The 16,673-nt window shown below is 39.3% G+C and overlaps 1 protein-coding gene across 8 annotated transcripts in view; it reads right to left on the bottom strand.

Annotated features, from left to right (window-relative positions):
• Nucleotides 1–307: 307 nt before the first annotated feature.
• NCKAP5 (NCK associated protein 5) overlaps nucleotides 308–16,673 on the bottom strand; it is a 380,374-nt gene continuing 364,008 nt past the window's right edge. For all 8 annotated transcript variants that reach the window (XM_017740231.1, XM_017740229.1, XM_017740230.1 and 5 more), the window contains one exon: nucleotides 308–1,924. In XM_017740231.1, the coding sequence (XP_017595720.1) occupies nucleotides 1,643–1,924 (282 nt within the window). In that variant the 3' untranslated portion in view covers nucleotides 308–1,642. The remainder of the gene's footprint in view (nucleotides 1,925–16,673) is intronic.

The raw sequence follows: 16,673 nt of genomic DNA, 5'->3' as shown, positions 1-16,673 counted from the left end.
GGGAGGGAAGGGCAGGGGCAGCCCAGGGCGCTGCGCCCACGTCGTCCCTGCTGGGACCGTCTCTGTGGTTCGCCTCCTCTCCTGATAACCACGTTATTTCCCAGGGATCGTTTCACAGCTCTACTGCAAGGAGGAGTTAATTAAGATTAAATCTCTGTTTAAAAGCCCCGTGTAAGAATTCCCCGAACGCTGCCTGCCCGTGTGCTGTCCCGGAGCGCGGGCGGCTCGGTGGGTATCCCCTGATCCCAGACCTGCACGCCCAAGCTGTCAGAGCACCCCCTTCCCAAAACCCCTCCGCAGGCACAGGTAGGCAAGAGAAGTTTTATTTATGAAAGGTGTTTCAATGAAAATTTCTTAAAAGTTGAAAAAGACGACGCAAGTTTACAGCAGAAATTACTTAAAATATAACAAATTGCACAAAATATTAACACTGATCATACAATATTTCAAAGATTAACAAGCATGTGCTAAAGAAACTGTAGAGTCTAGAAATACCCCAAATATATCTAGTTTACAATTGCTGTACAAAAAGCAGTTATAAATACTTCACATCTAGAAAAAATACACAGAACCTTTGAAATAGACTTTCCCTTACATATAAACAACCTTTGTAGAAAAAAACCAAAAACACCCAATACAGGCCAATCCCCCTGCTCCAAGATATGTCTGAACTAGTACTGGTTAGCACCAACATCTTAGTGTGTCACAAACAGGAGTTGTTTTGTTTTTTAAAAAATAATTTTAGTGTTTAGAATTCACTTAAGATGCAACAGAGACCAGAAAAGATAACACAGGATGGTACATTCATAATTTGATGGGAAATGAGTACAGAGGAGGTGGAAGTTGAAAAGCCATGTTGCAGTCAGAAGTACAGGGCAGTTTATGTGGTTCTCATTCCTACAAGACTCCTGTTTGTGTCAGCAGTGAATTGCTTTGACCCTGATCTTTCAAACAGTTATGTGCATGATTGATGAAGCCAATGCCAGCAGTATCAGGCCTTTTAATCTATTCATTTTCTTGCCATGTCAAAAGTCAAAACCCTTTTGAAATAAGACACCTGTTGTGAAGTTGTAATAAGTGAAATGCATGTTTCCCTAGAATACCTTTATGGAATTGCACTAAAAGTAAAAAATAAAGTATGTTTTCTTAAAGGGAGTCCATGGAAGTTTATTAGAGACAATCTGGCAGGCTCAGGATTATGGCAATGCAGTGTTACTACATACAGTTTTAAGACTAGAACAATTATAACTCTTTTTAAAAAAATCTACTAGCTTTTTTTGTTAATATTAACACCAATTTCTTTAAGTTAGTAATCTGCCATTACAGGAGCATAGCACCGATTTAATATTTATTGCTGTCATGTATCCCTACAAATATATTTTCCCAAGGTATTTACAACTGTACAAATATTCACAAAAGTGCAAAATTAAGACTTTATTCTGTGTATTCGTTGTGTTGGGTGTTGAGTCCCACACAGCACCGTGATGCTGTCCTGCCTTATTGCTGAGTGCTGGGAGGTCAGAACACCCTGATGTGAGCACAGCAAGCCCGAGGGGGAATTTTCAAGCACAGTCTCCTCTCCCCCTTCACTCCACGCTCGCCTCCAGCTCCATTCCGTGCTGCAGTCCACTGGGAAGAGTCCCTAAACGTCGTTGGAGCCCTGGCTGGTGCAAGAGGAGAAGCTGTCGTACAGGGAATCACTCAAGGATTCCAAATTGTCCACTTCCTGCCGACCTGAGCTATTCAAGGAAGCTGCTTCTTTCTTTCCATTTTCTTCCTTTTGTCCTTCAACCTTGTTCAGACAGTTCTTCTCTTTTTCTAATGAAAGTACATTATTGCTGTTAAATTTATTGAGAGACTCCAGGGAAATTTTAGATACTCTATTCTGGGAATCTTCTTTTGTTTCTTCAGTTTGCTTCAACTTCTGTAAAAGTGAGGGAAATATTAGAAGCATATTCCTTAAAAAGTTATCCTATTGCACACCATTAATTACCATCTTTCCAAAGTTCATAGGGTGAAAGGAAATAGATTGTTAGATGCTTAAGTAACTGTTATGATTGAATAGAACATTAGTGTCCATTTTAGGATAAATCATAACTTTAATGATTCTGCTGAGACAAATAAAGCTCCATTTATGTAACACTCAAGTGCTATTAACATCCTAAGTAGGAGACCCTGGCCATGCACGTGTTAAACATCTCCAGCATCTTCACAGTAACTGACATCCTTTCCTCTATGAATACTTTGGGGGGTATGTTTAAACAGGTATTTGTTTAAGTACACTTTAAAAATAAAAAGCACAGAGGAGTAAACAGCATTTTCTGTAAATTAAGGATGCAAATGAAACTTGCTAGGGAATAACCTCACATTTTGCAGGTATAAGCCTATTGATTTCCACAAACCCAAACCCTCTCTAATAGACAAGAAAGCAACAAGACAGGAAATTACACTGAACTGGGCCGTTCCCCACAGACCAGAATCAATCAGATATTGGCCAGGCCTTCTTGGAGAAGTGGTGTAATTCTGTGGGAACACTGGACGATGTATTAGCACATTATATTAAAAACACACAGTAGGATTGTACCAGAGTAATTTTATCCCTTTGTGAGCTACTGGTATTTTCAATCAGAGATCTGACCAAGGAATCATTAGGGAGCTGTGTAGGGAGCAGCTCAATAAAAATGACCTGCTGTTCATATACAGAGTGTTTCAAAATCTGAGTAACTAACTCCTCTTACAGATCATATTACCAGAGAAATACGGGACAGCATTCAATGTTTTACAATCAACATTCAATAACCTCCTGGACAGATAAGATTCAAGGATTCTGAGATATGCCATCAGAGTGCAAAGCAATTCCTCATTTTCGGTACCGCCGTCAGATGGCAAAGACAGAATCAGTAAATTACTGTAAATCCAAGGCATCAATATTTATGTTTAGCTAGAAAATGAGATGGCATTTTAAGCACACTCAAGATATAGCTTGGGCAGATGTGTGGATGCTGTGGGTCATTACATGTGCAGCTGTAAAGGGTCCTTAGAACTTTCTGAAGAATTCAAGCTTCAAGTCAGTCTAATGTTGTGCATGCTGTGCTGCTTTTCCTTGGAAATCTTTGGCAAAAGGAAGATAAATTTTTACATAGTTTGACTGCTTGTTTTGATGGCTAGTTAGATAAAAACTGAAATGCCAGTCCAATGACTGGTTTTGCTCTGATCTTGTCACATTTCATAAACTGACAATGCATAATTAGATTACTATTTTTGGAAAATGTTTCAAACAAACTTGAGCAAAGCAACAGGAGATCCTAAAGTCTTAGTAAATGAACATTTCCTGTTTGGTGCCTTAATTAATCTTGAGTCTAAAAGGTTCTAGGGAACGTTGTGTTGGATTCTAATTTTGGATGATAGTTAAAACTAAGGTCTTCAATATCTGTAATTAAAATGTTTTCTGAGCAAGAGGAATATAACCCTTGGTAATGGGAACGAACACAAATTTAGGACCCTACAAAAGAGATTTTTCACATTTTCATCTTGAAATGTTCTTCCCTTTGCCCTCATTTAAAATACTAAAAGAGTTGTTTCACTTCTCTATAGGCCAGATGACAAAATTCTCAGCCATGGCATCAATAACACATGTTGGCACTTTTTGCTTTTTGGAGTGCTAAACCTAAAATATTTTATTATATGACAGACTAAATGATGTTTCTTTGTCTGTAATTTTCCCACTTCACAGCTTTTCTTTAGATAAATTGAATGTGACTACTTAGCACAGACTTGGGACTGTGCGACTCAATACTGGAGTTAGTAAGGCCTGTGATAAAACTCTTATTGATTCAAATGGAGCCAATTTCAACTCCTGGGCAGAGGGAGCACTGTCTCCTGGAGAATTTGCAGGACTGAGCAGTTTGGATGAAGCATCACATCAGAGAAGGATTTTGGCTATCCTACTGAAGGATGGATTTACACCACAGAATGGACCAGACTGAATGCATTGGTATATTCTGCATATATGCAGTATCAATAATTTTTTATGCCTTTCAAGCACAACCTAGGCTACAATCCTACTTTAATCACACCCTAGAGTCTCATTTATTTTATAGAGTACATTAGAGAAACGGCAGGGAATAAAAGTACTCTACACATTTTAAGCAAAAACATTGAATCAAGTGAAATTGAAGTGAACTGAAGCCCATCAGTGAGACCTGCTGGCAAAAAGATACTGGGTAGTGAACAGTACATCTACTGTACAGTACATCAAGGCTTAAAGGGAAAACTAATTCTAATAGGAATAGCAAAATTTTTTACTAAAACAATCAACTCAGAAAAAGGTTATGGATATTTTCTGGACACAAAGTTGTTCTTTTTAGGTGTCCTAGTGCCCAGTTACATCCTTCTGTAAAAAACCCTCAAACTTTTCCTTTCTTTAACACATAGAAGAAAACTCATGAGCAAAAATAAAACTTTAAGCAGAGATATTCATGTGAGAATCCACATAATGAACAAATAATTTTCTCCCACAATAACACAATTATGTTCATTCCTAGAGCTGAAAAGTCAGTGGTCATTTCTTTAACCTTGGTGTGTGTTAGAACAAATGTTAACCCAAGTTAAGAACTTTTTCTCTAGTTACTATAGATACAATTTGTAAAAAATTGCCAAAGAGTGCTTATTTAGATTCATCCATAATGCATTTCTTATTATTCATGGCAGTCACAAAAGCTGCTGGATGAATCAAAAGGCAAAAGCAAAACAACTATTGTTAGAATTTGATTGATAAACTGTGTATGTGGTTATGTAGTATCTTTGGGTTTTTTATGTAGATTTGCTATTGGCTGCAGCAGAGTCAGAGCTATAACAAAGAACAAGGGTTAGCCCAAAGATGTTAGCATTGTGTATTTTAAAGTAATTAGTTCATTAATGCATTTGAGAGCCACACTAATGTGACTGAGCAGCTGCCTCTGCAGAGTGGAACGTGAGGCGGGCGTGTTCTACATCCACGAGAGCTGGGTGAGATTCGGTAAGAAGAGTAGAGAGCCCCCGACCTCTAAGTCATGGGCTCCAGTCAAATCTCTCCTACCTCAGGAGTGATTTCTGCATAGTGAACAGGTGGTTTTACCACCTCAGCAGCAAGAAAGACTCCATGATTTTGCTCAGTGCTGCTACAAGAGCTAAGATGGGACCAACAGCCTGTGCTTGCTCTCACACAGGATCCTTCTCAGCAGTAATGCTTAAAACCATTTCAGCCTGGAAGTGTTGACTTTGCTGCTGACTATTCTGAACTGTTCTGTGAATAAGGTGAGTGCTGCCTCCAGTGTGGATACCATATGCTTTCCTAAATATCAGTTAGGGGAAAAGACAAAAACATGTAGTCAGAGACTTTGGTCTATGAGAGAAAGGTAACAGAAAAAGAGAAAAAAAGGCTCAGTGCAGACAAGAACTGTGGTTTTCACAGTGCCTCTCTAACAGCTCTGGCCCATCACCCTAAAGCAGAGCAATGGTTAGCTTGCTTTACTTATCCTAAGTGTATTTTTGTATGGAAAACCTGTACCATTATGGCCTTAGGGTATGGGGAGAATTTGTTGTTATACACCACTGTGTAGGTGGGGAGCTTCCCATGGCTGGAGGTTCTTAGCTGCCCAATGTGGGGTGCCTTGTACCATCTCAGAACAGTGACCAGTTGTCAGAACAGGAGAAACTCTTCCTGACATACACAGACATTCATCACGAGTCACATCACTTTGAAATAAACCCATGGGTCATGAATCAGAATAATGTTTCCTCGTTGGCAACATCCTAAAGGGAATAACTAAAACCCATTAGTGATGTAATAAAATCTGGCATGTCACTTCAAGCACAGCAAATTAGGAAAACAAAACTAGCCTGCAGTTACACTGATACATTATAAATAGGTGTTATTTCTACATTAATGCATCGAATTACATTTTCTGCAAACTGTAAAAATGAGAGGTTACATGTGGGTAGAATGCCTTTTCAGAGCTGTGTGATCCAGGACCAGGAACAACTGCAGCCCTTCTGAATGGCACAAAGATTCCTCAGGTGTAGTGGGAAGGAGAAGCAGGGAAGGGTGGGCACAAAGCACAAAGGACCCCACACCCACGTGCAGGAAGGGAAGCAGCAGCAAGGCCATTTCTTGTACGTGGTAACACACAGAAGCTCTGATTATCTGGAGGTCAGGCTACGCTTATAAGTCCTGCTAGAGCCCAGAAATAGCAATGAACCATTCTGCAGGATAAATGTATTTTCCAGCTGTCTAAGTTTAGTTAACCAGCACTTTAAAGGGCTCAGAATCAGTTACAAAAAAGAATAAAATGAACTCTATTCATGTCTCTCATGCATTGGGCAATTTAGTTTTTAGATTAACACAAAAGCAAGAAGGGCATTGCTTCAAGTGAAGTATAACTGCAGAACACTATTGGGTAAAAACAACAAAATTGCTATGAGAATTAAATATAGATCAACAAAATCAATACTTAATTGTATAACTCAAGGTCTTCCATTTCAGCTCTGATCTCTAATAGAAGACAAAAAGTATGTTCCCTTTTGTTTTTTTAGTTATTGCTCATAACTTTATTGTGAAGGGAAACAATTTTCTAGATTTTTACTTTTTAAAAATTGCTTGTTATTTTGTCTGCATATGCTCAGGGTAAACTTGATCCCAGGAGCCACTATTCCTTATTTTAAATTTCCAATTTAGGCATCCTCTAAGTCCTGTAACTGCTTTGTATATATGACACACCGGGTCTAAGTGGGATACGCTGTTGCAGCATTACACAGGCTCATACATAACCCGTTTAGTGGGACAACTTTAACATGTTCACAGCTTGTTGTGGAGCAGGTGCAAGGAGATACAGGGCAGTTTTCTGACCAGAGATGTACTGGTCTAATCAGAAGTGACTTCTCACTGAATTCTGTGGTGTCACATGACAGTTTGCAGTAGAAGGTGCCACGTGAAAAGGGCTGGGCTTGAGCTGCCAGGCAGCGGCTGTCTGTCACCCAGCCAGGACAGAATGCCATGCAGGCTCTCTGTGGAAAGCGAACAATCTCCAGATCTCATTTAACATCAAGTGAACAAGTAACGCTCAGCAGTGAAAACAGCTGTACAGCCACATCCAGGAAACTACAAAGGTGAAAGCTGTAACTGGGTGACCTCTACTGCATTACAGCTGGGCTAAAAATGTGATGTTTGAACTTCTTTCTCTTTAAAGCATAAGTTTAAATAATAGGATTAGCCTTGCTCTCCACTGTACATTGTCAGAAGTTTCATCTTTTTTCTGGACTGACAGTAAAATAATTTTTGAAATAATGAATCATTTTTCTTTTTTCTACTTAAGCAGAAATCCCAAAATTATTTTGCTGTAGCAGACAATGGCATTCTCAGAGACATACCATCAGATTTCCATGACAAACAATAAGTGCCAGTTTATTTTTTGGGAAAAAATGCATTGCTAGGAAGCATTTTTAAGTTAATTGGTCTGTTCAGCAGTTAATAGGAAAGCCAGCTATACATAGGTATGTATCATCCCCTGATAGCATTATGGCTAATGCAACAATGACAACATAGTCAAAGGTTACCTACGGTATTTCAGAGTACAAAAATCTACAAATATATTTTAGTATCACAAGGAAAGCATTTCTCATGATCCTGAATTGTAACTAAATTACCTCAGAGGAAAAAAAGCAGATTAGCACAAACTGTGTACGACTCATAGCAGCAGATCTGGACAAAACAGCTATTGCCTAATGAACAGGTGGCTGGGAAGTTGAGACTTATGTTGTCTGTAGCTTGAGTTCTTGTGTGGTTTAGGAGATAAAAGACAGTTTAGTGAATTGGGCCTTATGCTTTCAAAAGCATAATTTTCATAAAATGACGAGGTGACTCAGTACATTCAGCATTCTGATGCCAAGATTAACATCCTCATACATGAATATTTCCTTGACATGACAAGACTGTTTGACCTGATTAGGTTTATACCAACCCTCTTTGAACTTCTGCATAATTTAATAAACCAAGATGTTGAGGTCTGAGTTCCCAGGCTTTTTGCCTTCTGTTCAGGTATGAACTGAATGGCACAAAAGTGGTTGTTTTCTCATAGTGCCTCAGAATGGCCAATGGCTGCATCAACTCTGCATGGACAAAGTTTATTTAAAAAGGAATAAGAAAATACAATTCTAAGTGGCAATACCTTGGAAAATGATAACAGTGCTGGTGCTCAGCCAAGTGTGTTGAGGGGATGTATTAAAAAGAAAAGCAATTAAACACCAGTACTTTCTCCAGAAGGCAAAGCACAGCCTCATTCTCTTCACATTGGTAGAATCACCAATTTTGCTTCTCACAGAGGGAATCTACCCACTAAAAGCAATGCTTAGTGCAATCAGAAGCTCACCACAAGGCATTAAGGAAGAAATATCCACGGTGAGAAAGGAAGCTGTTACTCAATTGAACCTGATGGGCTGAAAATGAACAGGAGATGTATAGGATTCACTTTACTTCTCTTCTTGAGATCCTTTTAGCTTTACTTGTAGAGGGACTTAAATAGCAAAATTTTTCTGATTTTCTAGTGATTGAAAAAAATCATACTGAAAGGTAAGATTGGTGACAAAGTTATTGAACTTGGCTTAACCATTTGAAGGTCAATACTCTTCTTTGGCAGAATTATATGAAGGGTTATTTTGCCAGTGGTACTGGAACTATGCAGTCCTAAATAACTTCACTGTTTCAGTCTTCATCAGACTGTATTTCACCTCACAGAATTTAAATATATAGAGGTTTGTCCTACTGAATGAAAGTAGTTACCCTTACCTTGATGAAAGTATGGCTGATTGTTTCAATAAGGAAGGGGTTTTATACAAAAAAGGGGCTACAATTTTATCCTAGACTAGAGGTTTGAAGGATTTTTTTTTTTTTTGGGATAGCTACACAGAACTGAATCAAGGAAGGAAAAAAAGTATAGTTAGAATATTTTTTTAAGATCCAGTACCAAATGTAGTTCTTAATGAGACAGATTCCATCTCCCATTTGATTAAAGTGAAAAAATCCTCTCAAACTCGGTAAATGCAGGATTGTACTCATAAAACATATAATCTCACAGACATTTTCAGTAATCAGAGTAATTTTTTCTGTATGGCTGAACTATTCTCAGACTTCTGCTCCTGAGTATTAGCTGTGTTCTTACCTGTCTTCAGCTTCCACCTTTGGCTTTTTTGAATAAGACAATATATTTTGGTAGTTACAAAGACTTATCCCTCTCTCTCTTGTGATGCCTCAGTTCCTGGCCTGTACTGTCTGTGTGTCAGTCACCCGGAATACTGGAATTGGGAAAATGGAATTGCACTCCAAGAATGTAATGTATTGTATCGTAAAAGGTAATTGGAAGTGGGTAATGATCTTCCTCACTAGTAGTCCTGTCTTTTGTGTCCTGGAATAGACTCATAGCCTGTGACCATCCAGCTGGCCTGTGGATAAAAAGACAGAAGCAATAGAAAGAGAATCATGGAATAACAGAACTGTTTAGGTTGGAAAAGACCTTTAAGATCATCGAGTCCAACCACCAAAGAAGCAAGATTATATGGCAGGATCAAGAGCAAATCAGCAGTATGACAAAACCACGTGGAAATAATTCTCCTAGCTATGAAGACTGGCATATTTATGCATTAAGAGGGCTGTGCTGTCTGGGGGAGAGTTCAATGAGCATGAATCTCTGCTGGGAGACCTGCAGAGGAAGGAAAGGGAATATCCCTTCTTGCAAGTCCTCAAAATGATTCAGAGAGGTAGCTTAAACAAAGGAGTGAGTTCCACAGCAAATAGGGCTTTTTTATTTTTAGCCTCTGAGGAGGAAGGAAATTTGGGAAGAGACAATCTTCCCAGACCCATCAGTTCCCCTCTGTGTGACTGCAACACTCGCTGCTGCAGAGGGAGCCTTCATGTCCATGGTGCACACACATCAGAACTAAAGCTCTTCCAAGCTTTCAACAGGAATATAGAGGTCAAAATTTTAAAATTTGGAAACAGGGACTTCTTCATTGTTAAAAAATTCTGAATTAGCTTGCTTAAACCCCAGTCAAACAATATAGTTTATTTTAGGAGCCTGAAGCTGACATTTCCCTTTCCACTACAGAGTTTAATCAACTCTCTACATATCAGAGATTTTACCAATAATGATTCTAACCAAAACCCACTGCCCTTTCTTTCCCCTTCTGTGACACCTGGCCTCTGAAAGGCACTAATGAAACCCACTAGATGTGCCCTCCTCTGCACCTTCCCTAAGCGAGGATTAGGGGCTGGGGCTGGGCAGCTCTGTACTGCTAAGTGCTCCTGGAGGAGCAGGGGTAAAGGGTAGAGCCCAGGTTGCCTTCCCAGTAAATATGGAGCAGCCTGAACCATGTGCGTACTGTTTTCTGACTCTGTGCAATGAGACTAGAGAAGTTCCTTTGTAATCAGAGGAAACTGGGACAGGATAGATGCAAATAATGATGCTGGTTACATGACTGTGCTTGCCACCTCTCCAGCTGACATTATGAGCTGCAAAGTTTTCAGCTCTGATTCAAGCAAAGCATGAATTGCAGATGGAAACCTATGTTTTAAGTTCATCTGCTATCAAATCCAACATAACAGTACAGTTATTTACATGAACTTTCTAAATTTATGCAAACAATTTAGCTCTGCTGTAGGGCAGAGTATTTCAGGGACAGCAGCACAACATGCACAAAATCCAAGACAGTTTCAGGCATAGGCTGCAAAACCAAATTAAAGTAGAAGGATAAATCCTCTCTTGCAATTTTTAGTTCATTTCAGTACAGCAAGTTGTATCAATAAAAAGCCCGTAGTATAAGTCAGCTAGAAAATAAATGCTATGAAGGATGTTCCATTTTATGTTGTTTGAATCTGATTAGTGATTAGTCCTGGCAGCTAAACCACATGGGAACAGTAATCAAGGTTTCTCTACTGCGGTTCTGTAACAACTGGAAAACACTGTTGGCTCATGTCCTATTCCATGATGGGATATTAACCTAAAATCTAATTAATATATGAATGAATTACGTTTCTAGAAACATACTATATTATAATCAATTTTAAGTGAGTTCCTAACAGGGGATAAGATGAAGAAAAAGCTGCAGAATTACCAGAGGCTGATAAATTCTGTTTACTGTGACTGATGATTTTTATGGAGGATAATTTTACAATCCATCAAACTTTTGTCAGTTCAAGAATCATGCTGCCAAACGTATGCAGTAAATTAATTTTTAAATTTACATATTTATTAAAAGTCTTATTGAAAACAGCAGGAAGTAAGCCTTGTTTGAATAACAAAATAACTTGTTATTCTACTGGAAAGAAAACAAAAAAACCCCAACCTTCTATTAAGATGATTTTATAGCAAGGCAATAATTATAAACAACTACATGAATTAGTTAACCAAACACTGTAGTAAATAGCCAACCCAAAATTAATCAAGAGTTTAGAAAACCTGTTGGAACATAATCAAATAAAAAATGCAATTTGAAAGCTAAGAAATTCATGGCTGAGTTTCAGATGTGCTGGAGGACAGGTTTTCTAACCCAGGCCTGTTGGCTGGAGCTCCTGGATTCCTGGGGAAACCACGGGGAGATGCAGGTGTCTGCCTGTGGCTGGAGGGGCAGAGGAGGAAGGGATGTCAGCAGTGTTCCCATGCACGTGCCCACTGGGATGTGGGATCTTTGTTCCCTTCCCTGCAGTTTTCTTTGGCTACTCCTGACACTGGGGCCAGCCATTCACACTCTTAAAACACCTACTTTGTGTGTGCAAAGTGCACACTGGGTACGTGCAGGGAATAGGCAATTCATGTCCTAAACACTGACGGCAGGCAATAGTCCTTTTATTAACTCAAAAACAAACATTGTTTCTCTATTATTAAGAGAATTAAGAATTAGAATTATTACAAATAAGAATTTAGAATTAAGCAGAGCAATGCTGGGCACCGAGATGACCACTGCTGGAGATGCAGATGAAAGCTCCTACAGCCAGGAGATTTATTAGTGTTGAACTTGACTCCTCACTGAATTAAAGCAGTGATATCCATTTTGATTAACATGCATATCATCTGGCCGTGATCCGAGGGGAATTTTAGTTAATTTATGAATTTAGATGTGTTTGCTTCATCTTTTAGAAACATGTACATCTGTTTCTGGTCATGAGAAGCTCTATCCTACTTTGTGGCTCAGCCAGGCATACAAAATGTCTCCCACTGGGAGCTGGCAGGAGGCATTAGTGCTTGCAAACTCTCTGTGAGGGGTACAGCCTCGAAGGAGAAAACTCAAGGACAAGGGCTGGACAGACCTTTGCCTTTCCACCTTCAGCTTCCCTGGGTACAAGCAAAGTTCAGGTTAAGCATCTAACAGGACCTGAAAGGGTGGTAACTGCTTGTGCTGAGCCCATCTGGGCTGTAAAAGGCCCTTCCTAGGCTGTGAGGTGGTATTTTGGCAAGGCTTTCGAGGCTTTTTCAGAGAAAGGAGGCACAGTGAAAATATATATTGCGAACCCTGGTTCTGTGGGGTCTGACCCCCCTGTCTGGCTGTGAGAAAATCTTTGTTGGGAATGATTGAAGAAGGAATTTGGTGTGAAGAACCAGCATAGGCTCCTGCTCCCACAGTGGGCTTCCTGCAGGGGCAGAATAACGGAGTATTTTTTTGTGTTGATTTTGCTGCAATTTGTGTATAAAAAGAGACATGTGTGAAGTGACAGCTGCCACATGACTGGATTTGTTGGACAAATGCTTTAGGAGACTTATTGACCTTAGCAATGCAGAAGTGTTACTGCAGTACCAATGCTGCAAAAGTCAGTGAAATACTGGTGATACAGAATGTGTTCCTATGCCTAAACCACAGATTACAATATTGTTAATATACTAGGCCACTAGGAGGACTAAAATACAACTGGAATTCATGCAGACACACTGTACAGCTAATACACACTCACTTTTTGAAGCCCAAAGACAATACAAACAGAAAATCTGGATGAAAATACACAATAAAGCAGTTGCCAGACCCTACTAGTGAATGAATAATTTGAAAAAATGTTGCTGAAAATGAACAGGCATGTAATATTTATTGGAATACAAAAACAAAAATTCTTTTAAGTGTTGTTTTCTTAAATATCTTAGATTATTCAGGATTCAAATACTCCTAACAATGGAATAAAAATTTCCTCCATGCACAGACATGGTTAGGAGCCCTGTATGGACAGCAGGACTGCTGAAGGTGGCCGAGTTCTGCCCATGCAAAACTCTTTGCAGGATCAGGGTGTGAATTTGCTTCTGACATTTCGAAAATTCCTCATCAGAGGAGTGATGTGTTTATGGTTAGCCTTTCTAATGCAAGATCCCATCTTGAGCAAGAATGCTTGATGAGAATATTAAGTGATAATGATTATTTGCTTAGTGCTGCTGTGGGGCCTTCAAAGCTCTCAAAGCAGCCTGCTAACAGTACTAGATTAAAGCCCAAATGCAGCTGGAAGGTATTATTTATATTCTTTATTTAAAAAATGGGGAATTTAATAGGAAGAGAGGTTTAGCAATTTGGACATTCAACCAGAACATCATCCCTATCTCCACAGTCCTGCACTCGTCTGCTACGCTTTTTGTCAGTATTTGAATATTTTTTTTATTTGCAGGCAAAAATTTCTCCATGGAAAGACGGAGGCTTACTGTTCTCACTAGGGAGCATCTGAAATACTCTTCAACATACAGGACCTGGCATTTAATCCACTGAACATGGTAGTTAATCAAATGTTTTGCACTGACTTTAGTAGAGTTTGGATCAGACTCTTGATGCATTAGAGAAATAAATTATTTAACTTACTGAGTTCCCCTAGAAACAAAATATTGAGCTGCAAACAAAGCTAACAAACACCAAATGGGATGCCATCTGCTGCAATGAACAGAACATGACCAGTTCCCCCCATGCTTGAGATTTCTCCAAAATACAATTTGAAATACGTTTGTTAAACTCCCAACTGTCTCACCGAATTGGCACAGCACAGGTTAGCAAATGCTAATGCCACCAGCAGCAGCAAGGCAGGCTCTGATGTATCAATTGGAGTCACTGATGATTTCATTCCTATTGGACTGCCCTGTGTAAACTCCCAGGGTTTTGGGCTGTCCAGAGCCTATGGAACCCATGGAGATGTCTGTCTTCATGCCCTGTATCCTAGGGCCAATGGACACTGAGTGCTTTCTCCCCCCAAGTAAATATGAATGGTAATTATCCATGTAATGCTGCACTCATAAATCTGGATTTTTCTATCCTCTGATATCCAGACTCCATGCCTACTGGAGAAACAGGATATGGAGGCAAAAGTTCTGCTTCCCACAGATATCTCCCCCAGGAATGGCACGAGATATCTGAAATCCCAAGTCCGGAGAATTCCTTGCTTTGTAGGGAAGTTTTTGGCTGTGGAGGAGAGAGAGTGGGCTCCCCAGCACTTTCACAGGAACAGGAGAACAGCGCTGAGCTAAATGCAGAGCGTGTGACGCCTGTGGGTGACATCAGTGCCAGCCTCCTTTCTGCTTCCCAAGCACACTAACTGGGCAGCCAGGCAGCTTTTATGTAATGGGAGGGAGAAACCCAGCAGGATTGGCCTTGTAGAACAAGACAAGAAAATAAATGTCTTCATACCTAAATTTCCTGCCCAGCCAGACACTTCATCTTCTTGGATCACCACGACAAGTGATGGAACCACCACAAACAGAACCTCCAAAGACAATTTAGTCTTTAGTAGTCAGCCAGGAAGGCTCCAGCCCTCACAGGACACAGCTTCTGGGTGGTGGCTGCTGTCCTTGGCTTGCTCTGTTGCCCCTGTTTTCAACACCATGCTACTAATGATGTCATAACACAGCTCCCATATTTTCACAATGGATTTATTTGTAGAAATGCTGTATTAGAGATGTTGACCTCTCTGTACCCTGGCTTGCCACAGTGGTTCTAGGAAACATTAAAAGATAGGAAGATGTTCCTATAATAGTGATAGTAAAAATATTCTGTAAAATGATACAAATTAAAGTTTAAGCTTTTTCCAGTTGCTCATACACTAATGTTAACGAAAATGCAATAAAGAAATGGATTTAAAAATATGAAGAATTTCATTATGGTATGATTTTAATGGGAACACAGTAGGACCAGATTAAAAATGCACAGTGTTTGAGTATTTGGCCTTCCTTTTAATCTGGGGGAAATGTCTGCTGACGTTCCATGTCATTGCCCACAGAGCCAATGTACAGAAGCAGCATGCTACAGACCAAAATTCTGCCAGTCAGAGGGAGACTATCTAAACCAATTTTCAAGCATCTATATAAACTCCGTGATTTTCACACGATCCAAATAATGTGAATTGGTCAGAGACATCAGCAAAAGCTACAGATTTGTAGCACTTTTGAAAACTGGGCAGCTAAAGTGTCTAAATATCCATTTGGGCACAGCCATTAAGAAAAGAAACTTGAAAAAAACCTGACCTTTATTTTTACTGATTAGAGGCCATAAACAAGTCTCCTCTTAGGTATGCAGAGCGAAATAATTATTGCAAGAGCAATCAGGAAGGATGTATTGTCTGCTTTGCTACTTCTGCTCCTCAGTTTCAGGCATTGTCTGAATATCTTTTACATTTCAAATCTGCTTTTCATCTTATTATATGTGTTACCAACAAGCTTCCTAATCTGGTAATTTTTTTTTGTTAGAAGAAATATAGACTATTTCTGCATAGTTAGCATTTCAATTTTATAATCCACAGCAACACACCCTGTTCATATTTAATTTCTTCATTTCCACCCACTTCTGCTTCTCTCTTCATCCTCCCAAACCCATCTGAGGCCTTGTTTTACAGTTTGCTTTACAGAGCACTCAGTAACCCATAGGATATGTGCATATGTAATAGGATGTCAGAAAAATCACTTTAAAGTGTTTGACTGGCAATTTTTCAGATAATAATCACTCGGGGTTTGATTTGCTGAGAATAACACTAGACTAGCTAAGGGAAGTTCTTCAGGCTACAATTTTTTACAGTATGTAAAATTTTTAGTGACCTCTATTAATGAGGAAGAAAAGAATGGAGAAATTGAGAGAAGGTGGCACTAATGGGAGCAGAGCCATCAGGTTGTGTCTCAGTCATTGATGGATTGATGAGCAGCTCAGTCTGGGAGGACTCTGACATGTGCTATGAAAACTTATGTCACTCTTCTTAGCCTTTGTGAAAGATAATTACACATTTAAATTACGTAACTACATCTTAAGAGCTTCCCAAAGTTCCCTGTGTCACTTATTGCTGCTGAATCTGCTAAACACCATGTTTGTTTCTCCTATCAAATACAAACATTACTTTTTATTAAATTAATATGAATGCTGCAAAAGCCTGAAATTCATGTATTGGGGCCTAAAAATACAGTAAGACATAAAATACTATGCTTTGGGACTAGCTATGAAGTAGAATGTTTTAATTTGCAAAAATATTTGCCAATATTTTTCCTAAGGTTTTAGAGAATCTGTGTGTCATACTGCACAAACTCTAGCATAACTTCTCATTTCAGTGAAAGGCAAATCACTTTTGGGAGAGGAGAACAGCTAGTGGAACAAACTATAAACACCAACAAATTATTTAAATGTTTTTGTCAATATTTGACACAAAATTT

This window comes from Corvus brachyrhynchos, unplaced genomic scaffold (assembly GCF_000691975.1).
Source record: "Corvus brachyrhynchos isolate BGI_N302 unplaced genomic scaffold, ASM69197v1 scaffold126, whole genome shotgun sequence".
NCBI classification, from domain to species: domain Eukaryota; kingdom Metazoa; phylum Chordata; class Aves; order Passeriformes; family Corvidae; genus Corvus; species Corvus brachyrhynchos.
This window is presented reverse-complemented; position numbering and strand designations above follow the sequence as displayed.